This window comes from Limulus polyphemus, unplaced genomic scaffold (genome assembly GCF_000517525.1).
Source record: "Limulus polyphemus unplaced genomic scaffold, Limulus_polyphemus-2.1.2 Scaffold4265, whole genome shotgun sequence".
In the NCBI taxonomy this organism is placed as follows: domain Eukaryota; kingdom Metazoa; phylum Arthropoda; class Merostomata; order Xiphosura; family Limulidae; genus Limulus; species Limulus polyphemus.
Genome location: NW_013669875.1, coordinates 38,218 through 47,011, shown reverse-complemented (window position 1 = coordinate 47,011; position 8,794 = coordinate 38,218). Strand labels below are relative to the sequence as shown.

Here is an 8,794-nt window from a genome sequence, read left to right as displayed (position 1 = left end):
ATAATTTAAATTATAAGTATAATTTGGATGGGAATAACCTTAATAGTGTTGTGAAAGAAAGGGATCTTGATGTAATGGTTGATCAGTCTCTTAAGCTGTCCAAGCAGTGTGCTATTGCTAGTGGTAGTGCAAATAGGATTTTAGGTTTTATATTGAATACAAGTCTAAAGAGGTTATACTTTCATTGTATAGGTCACTAGTTAGGCCACATTTGGAGTATTGTATTTAGTCTTGGGCTGTCAACATTAGGAAGGATGTTGAATTATTGGAAAGGGTTCAGAGAATGGTTACTAGAATGGTGTCCTGGGATGAAGTGGTTATCATATGAGGAGAGATTAAGAGCTCTGAAATTGTTTTCTCTTGAAAAAAAAAGTTAGAGGATATCTGATTGAGGTATTGTAAAGGGAATTGTTGGTGTTGATGCATCATCTTTTTTTTTTCATCATTAAGGAGGAGAATAGTAGGACTAGGAGACACAAATGAATTTTGACAAGGTAGGAGTCATCTTCAGCTTAGACAATTTTATTTTTCTAACAGGTTAGCTGGCCTTTGGATGTTGTGGAGGCAATAAACGTAAGTGATTTTAAGAGGAAGTTTGATAACTATATGAATGATAAGGGCTGGCTTTAAGATTTTAATTTTATTTATTTGATAGTTTTAGTTTAGAGGATGAGAAAGCCAAGATGGACCAGTAGGTCCCTTGTTTCTAAACATCATGTTATGTTGTTATGTTAAGAGTATGGTTTGGTATGTTATTTGATCTTTTATACTCAGTTTGATAATAGTTGTAGCTGTTGGTGAGTTTAATGTATTATTATGTTGTTTTGGGTTCCATATTGCATAGTTGTACTTTAGTATGATAATTTGTAGGGTTATAACTTTTGTACCTGATTAGTTTTGTTACAAGTCAGGGGACAAAATATACAGGTTCACATTGCAATTTGCGAATCAAACCAACACCAGTTGTGAATCACTTTTCTCTTTGCATAGCATAACATGCAAATCATTTCTTTCTCTTGTATGTTGTCTTCAACAGAACAGTGAAAGTGCCATAACATTTCAGTTTGATAAACCAAAGCTGATGTTAATTTCTTGGAAATTCCCATCCTATAGCATATACATTATTTTCACATTTTGTGATGTGCATATCGCATACACATACACTTGTAGTAATATGTTCATGATGCTTGAAATGTGCCTGGTCGGCACCCGTAACCTTGCCAACTAGTGTACATACTTACAGCACATGCACTTCACATTTAGCCAGTTACAAACTGTTTCAATATGAGCTCTTTCCCAAGGACTGACCATATGACCATTTTGGTATATAGTTTTAATACTGTAACATCTATTGCAGTGTCTCTATCTTCACCAAATTTGGCAGACTTTTAGTAAACATTACAAGTCACGTGTACACAAAATCAGTTTTTTATTGAAGTATTTTTATCAAAGATTTGTCCATGAATATATCAAATCTTTTTTTGACCAGTCTGAATATTAAATGATTTTCATGTTAAGATTAAAAATACTTTTCGTCTCAAAAATCTCAACATTTGCATAATCTCTAAAACCTTCTAAACACATTTCATACATTTGTTTTCAGTAAAACTTTATATGTTAATCGCTATTATTTTATCGATGCTAACTCTATACAAGGTTGGTCAATTAACTAACCTTGTAATCACCAAACAAAAAACAATTGAAATATATCTAAGTTATCGTTTTTCTTTCTAGAATGAGTTTAAATTGTAGCATGAAGCTACATTTCTTTATCCTAAGTAGCTTTATAATCCTAACAGTATACATTTATTTATACATAAATTTATTGTTTCATTGCCTTTTGAACTGTGTCAAACTACTAGTATTATTCACACCATTATAATCTAATTTATAAATCACTTTGGGAATGTGTGGCTTATGTTACGCTACCGAATTACATTACCCACGAGCTACTCCAAGCTAATAGCATGTGTGAAAATTTATTATATTATTAATTATTTAGATAACCTAAAAAGTTTCCTATTTTTACGTTTTAGTTACTTTTATAATAATAAATAAAATACTTACCTGGACCTCCTTTTTTTTTATGTAGACTGTTGATGACACTTAACCCTCCTTTTTTTATAATGGTAGTAGTGCACAAAATAATTTTTATATAATTAAGTAATGCACCAAAGTACATAGAATGATAACATGCAAAAAGCAAACAATGTCCCTTAATTATCACAATTTTTCTGGCCTTCTAACTATGAGACAAGAGTCATTACAAATTTATCCAAGCTAATCAGTGTGCTTTCTGTTGGAATGAAGCTTGTACCGTACAGAAAACAATGTAATATAATACGTCATTTCATAGATGAAAACCTTGGGTTTCTTTTGGTTAAAGATATTATAGTATTAAACATAAGAGAGAACTGTTGACAAATCCTGAAAGAGCAGATGTGACAGATGGGTGTGGCAAGAGGGGTCTGTAAACAAACAAAATTGAAGACTATGAAAATTATGCTTTATTTGAGCAATAACAATATTATAATAAGTAATTTACGTTACATTTCGTACTTCTTGGAGGGGTGATAAATATATTAGAGAAGAGGGGAAGCCTAGAGAAACAAGATGGAATCCTCAATAGCCTCGGCACTTGAAATTGTTTTAGGCAGAATTAGAGTAAATTAATCTTTGAGACCTTTTTTCCTTTTTATTAGCTATATTTTTGTGTTCCAGCAATACCAAGTGTGAGGTGTGTGAGGTGCGATTATACCCGATTCTATTTTATTACTCATCATATTTTCTACCTGCCTACCATCAAATTGAAAATCTCTTGGTGGGATTAGAGTAAATTAATCCATGATACTTTGGCCATGGGCAAATACATCAAACAAAAGAGTTTGACCTGCTGAGTCCAAAAAATATAATTAGATCTCAAGTTGGTCAAGAGTTAATGGAGCTATGAGCTAAAAGTTTGTACTTGAAAAATTCAGAGCCATTCTATGAGCTGCTTTGCTGCGGTTAAAAACGTCAAATTTCTCACACTAGAAGAAATTATGGATTTTTTTTTAATATTACCCTTAAAATTAAGAACTTAAAACTCGTATACTATTAAAATATGGATCATTAGCTGAAGTTTTATGTTATACTAATTGCTATAACGTAAACAAAAAGTAGTTTAATTAAATTTTGAATGTAACTCACTAAAAACCTCATGACATGCACAGTAAATGATACCTGTGGTGAGAGGGGTAATTACTGCTGAAAAGTCACTAGATATTTTCTTCTTAAAAAAGCCAAGAAGATCACATTGTGAAGAGAATGATGAAGTCTCAACCAAAAAAAAAAAGAAACTAGATTAATTTGAAAAACGATTTGTGGCACATTGTTCAGTTGGAATATCTTCAAGTCACTTCTTTCTCTGGTTAATTGATTGTTACACTATTGTGTGACAGCTGAGGTGTTTGGTATTTCTTGCAGTTTTACTTTGTGTACCAGGAACTATTGTTCATGAAATGCCATGTATGTTACAATTAAATATTAAGGTTTGAAGCTGGATAAAAGTGTTATTAGAATAAAAACATACCATTTACCTCATTTTCTCATTAGTGGACATCTTTAACCTTGTTGTTCTTTGTTGTAACACTCACCTTTAACCTTGTTTTATTTTTTATAATAAAACTTGTTTGTATGGTAATGTTTTATCATACATTCCATTTTATTGTTACTGTTTAAATCTGTTCCTTCTAAACTTCCAAATGAATACAAAAACTTGTTTGTATTTTTGCACTTTGTCATAACATACAATTTGTTCGTATTCTGTTGTAACACAACATTTATGAATGTTTTGCATGTTAAAAAATGAGATCAAATAATAGCAGCTTGAAGTACAGTGTTGGACATAAAATATAAGTTTCCATTTTTAGTATATTTGAAACATGTGTACACATATTCTCACTGTTTCACTCATTATAACACAAACCTTGTCTGTTATGTAACTTAAATACATCACACTGGGCCAGTAGTGTACCTGTTAACGATTGAAATACATCACACTGGGCCAGTAGTGTACCTGTTTACGATTGAAATACATCACACTGAGCTAATAGTGTAGCTGGTTACATTTGCAAGACATCACACTGTGCCACTAGTTTAGCTGTTTACATTTGCAATATGTCACACTGAGCTAATAGTGTTGCTGTTTACATTTGAAATATAACACACTGTGCCACTAGTGTAGCTGTTTACATTTACAAGATGTCACACTGAACTAATAGTGTTGCTGTTTACATTTGAAGATGTGACACTGAGCTAATAATGTAGCTGTTTACATTTATAAGATGTCACATTGAGCTAATAGTGTAGCTGTTTACATTTGCAAGATGTCACACTGAGCTAATAGTGTAACTGTTTACATTTGCCACGGAATGGATGCTTCACCCTCAAGTTTTTTTGTTGGATCTGTTCTCACCTCGGAACATTTCAGATTGATGCTTTTGCCTCACACTGTAATGCTCAGTTCCCATCCTACTGGCCTACTGTACCTCTCTGGCTTTTGGCATAGATGCTCTCAGCCAGATTTGGATGGGTCTTCATCTTTATGCATTCCCTCTGATTCATCTGTTATCCAATGTTCTTGCACTGATTCACTCCACATCATTGCAAGTTCTTCTGGTGGCACCATATTGGCTGGGTCAGCCTTGGTTTCCACTCCTCTAGTATCTTCAGGAGTGTTAACCTCTTCCCTTCCTCTCTGGCTATTTCTCTTATATCAGCCTCAGTCAGACATTTTTCATCCAGCAGTCAACATTCTTCGACTTCATGCCTGGCTTTTATGTGGTCCATTACACAATGTTAGGGATTGACTTCTTAGGTAGTGTCTTTATTAACATGGCCCATGGTTTACTTATCGTCAGTGATCTCTCAGACATGGGTTTAACCTTTCTCATCCCACTGTACTGCATGTCTCTCAATTTCTGACATGGTTATTCAACAGATGTTTAGTACCTTTGTTTAATACCATGTATAAGGCTACTTTTCATTTTTTTAAGAGAACAAAAGTGTTTGAGTCCCCAGTTTTGTCATACTTCTGAAATCTTTTCGGGTTAATCCGCCTTTGTCGTCTTTTCCAGGTTCCTAATTGGGATATCACAGTGGTTCTTCATGCCTTATCTCATCCACCCTTTGAACCTTTTGGGTCATGTTCACTATATCATCTTTTACTTATTTTCTTCTGTTATTGGCTAGTGGGTGTCATTGTTCCGATGTGTTTGCACTTCATGTTCACAAGACCATTCTACTTATGTTCTGTTGTATCCAGACAGGTCTTTACTACCTAAAACTTCAGCAGTTACAGAAGGAGATAAGGCTTTCTCTCCTAGTCGTATTCCCTCTATTTCACATATATACAACTGCTTGAATCTGGATTGTCTTTTATACCTGGTTCAGTGTTATGTGGCATGAACTGAATGATTTTGGGGCTCACATCATCGTCTGTTTATCTATTGGGATCCTACTGTGTGACATAACTGCTGTCATTTTGGAAGGTTGGATACATTACTTGGTTCATATGGCTTACTCCAGGCTTTCATTGGAGGAGCGGAGACTTCTTCGGGTCTCATCTCATCAAGATCAACATATCTCTTGATGTCCCTGGCAGCTCGGTTGCATTGTCCTCTGGAGGACATTGTTCAAGTTGGTACGTGAACCACATCTACACCTTTATATTGCACCATTTACATGATTTAGTGGTTTCTTCTTCGGATGGGGTTTTGGCTACCTCCCATGGCTCTTCCATACATCTCTGCTTGATTGTGACAGAGATGAGTAACTAAATTTCTTCTGTGTTATTCTGTTACTTTTCAGGTGTTCCATAAGATCACTTTGGCACTTTCCGGGTGGTACACAATTATTTGGGATCATACATAATATACAATATTGTACCACCACTCATGGACTATCATGAGTAAAGCATAAAGGGACTTTACCCATTCCTGTTTACACCTGGATTGAATAAATTGGGGTTGGTTTTCAAAACAGGGAACTTGGTTCACCTATTGCACCTTCTCCAGAGCATCATTCCTTCGGACTCCTCATTGCTCCCATGCTCCACTATGGAGTCCTATACCAGAATTGTATTTCCAATAATACTTCCATCTGCTCACACTATCCTGCCCTTACTCCTCACGATGGCTGGTGTTTGGGTCTGATAATTTTGCCAGCCTTGAAAAACTGAATGAGAAATAATAATGAGGAGTTTATATTCAGATCTAGCACATTGACTTGGGTATAATTCATACCAATGTTTAGATGAGCAGAGAATAGAAACTTTTGTCAGGATGAAGCTGAAGTGTGAGAAGAGATATGTATTATCAGAAATACATTTTCGGTATAGGAAAATATAAATTTAAATCTATGTGTTTAGTTTTTAGATTTAAAGAGAAATCATGGAGGGTCACAAGTTGAAATATTTATTAAACCTTGGTGTTTATCATTTAGGTTTTAAAGAGAAATCAGGGAGGGTCACAAGTTGAAATATTTATTAACCCTTGGTGTTTATCATTTAGGTTTTAAAGAGAAATCAGGGAGGGTCACAAGTTGAAATATATATTAACCCTTGGTGTTTATCATTTAGGTTTTAAAGAGTAATCAGGGAGGATCACAAGTTGAAATATTTATTAAACCTTGGTGTTTATGATTTAGGTTTTAAAGACAAATTACGAAGGGTCACGAGGTGAAATATTTATTAAACCTTGATGTTTATGATTTAGGTTTTAAAGACAAATTATGAAGGGTCACGAGGTGAAATATTTATTAAACCTTGGTGTTTATGATTTAGGTTTTAAAGACAAATTACGGAGAGTCACAGGGTGAAATATTTATTAAACCTTGGTGTTGATCCTTCAGGTTTTAAAGACAAATCATAGAGGCACTAGGTGAAATATTATTAAATTTTTGTGTTTATCATTTAGGTTTTAAAGACAAATTTTGGAGGGTCACAAGGTGAAATATTTATTAAACCTTGGTGTTTATCATTTAGGTTTTAAAGACAACACATGGAGAGCTACAAGATCAGCTTCTGCTTGTTCTAAGGTTTAAGAATTTTGTCAAAATGATCCAAGCATTTAAACAGGTCAGATAATTAAGTTGATTTTTAAAATTTGTAATGATGCATTAGTTTAATGAACTGTATTAATGATATCTTTGAGCTATGTGGTTAAACATTTAATTTAGTCTTTGAGGTAAATAGTCCATTGATGCAATTTCTAGATTTTTGAACTCTATTTTTGAATGTTTTTTCTAAATATTTTAACCTCAGATCCATGTTTGTAGAAAATAAATTGTAGTCTTTATTTAATTAATTACTGTATTTTATTGCAATTTTTTAAATGTAACCAATGTTAATAACTTTTTTTAATGTATTTAGTTACTACACATTATTCGATATTTTAACAAAACATGAAAGTAAACAATTCAGTAATAAATAAGTATATTGTTCTGAACAAACTCAGAAGACTAACAATGTATTTTATGTAAACAGAGACTAACAATGTATTTTATGTAAACAGAGACTAACAATGTATTTTATGTAAACAGAGACTAACAATGTATTTTATGTAAACAGAAGACTAACAATGTATTTATGTAAACAGAAGACTAACAATGTATTTATGTAAACAGAATAAAACAATGTATTTTATATAAACAGAAGACTGACAATGTATTTTATGTAAACAGAATAAAACAATGTATTTCATGTAAACAGAGACTAACAATGTGTTTTATGTAAACAGAAGACTAACAGTGTATTTTATGTTAACAGAAGACTAACAATGTATTTTATGTCAACAGAAGACTAACAATGTATTTTATGTGAACTTATTGTTGTGTTGTACAAAGTGAATTTTATCTTCTGAAGTATTTACTTGCTGTGCTAAACATTATAGTAAGGTTTTCACTCTTTCTTCTTATGGAACATTATTTATATTTAGGTATTTTATTCAAGAATATATACTTTCAGTAATAAATAAGTATATTAATCTATATAAACTCGTAATCATTAGCAGAAAGAGCAGCAGAAGAATGAAGTAAAAGTTTGGAGTTTGAGACCCTGAAATGATGCTCTCTCAATGACAGTAGACATAAAATGCACCTATAAACATGCCTGAATGTCAGTCATTCTGTAATGTTTCTGGCACAAAAATTGTCAAACTAGCCTGTGGCCAAATACAACGATTCTCATAATTGTAAATCTTTCTGTGAAATAATCTGCAAACCAAAACCAGTTTATGTTGAAATATTATTTTCGTGAATAAAGCCACTGTGAACTGTGACCTGCTGCATGGCTTAGGTTCAATATTGTTCTTGTGGACAAAGCCACTGTGACCTGCTGACCAGCCTAGGTTGATTATTGTTTTCATGAACAAAGCCACTGTGAACTGTGACCTACTGCACACCCTAGGTTTAATATTGTTCTCATGAACAAAACCACTGTGAACTGTGACCTACTGCATGACTTAGGTTGAATATTATTCTTGTGAACAAAGCCGCTGTGAACTGTGACCTACTGCATGTCTTAGGTTTAATATTGTTCTCATGAACAAAGCCACTGTGAACTGTGACCTACTGCATGCCCTAGGTTTAATATTATTCTTGTGAACAAAGCCACTGTGAACTGTGACCTACTGCATGTCTTAGGTTTAATATTGTTCTCATGAACAAAGCCGCTGTGAACTGTGACCTACTGCATGTCTTAGGTTTAATATTGTTCTTGTGAACAAAGCCGCTGTGAACTGTGACCTACTGCATG

General features: G+C 33.4%; 1 protein-coding gene across 3 annotated transcripts in view; it reads left to right on the top strand.

The window, feature by feature from the left end:
* LOC106470883 (crossover junction endonuclease EME1-like) overlaps positions 1-8,794 on the top strand; it is a 48,978-nt gene that overhangs the window by 20,611 nt on the left and 19,573 nt on the right. For all 3 annotated transcript variants that reach the window (XR_002613141.1, XM_022399520.1, XM_022399521.1), the window contains one exon: positions 7,025-7,117. Coding sequence is in view for 2 of the 3 variants with exons in the window: in XM_022399520.1 (XP_022255228.1) it covers positions 7,025-7,117 (93 nt within the window). In the remaining variant the exon portion in view is untranslated. The remainder of the gene's footprint in view (positions 1-7,024; positions 7,118-8,794) is intronic.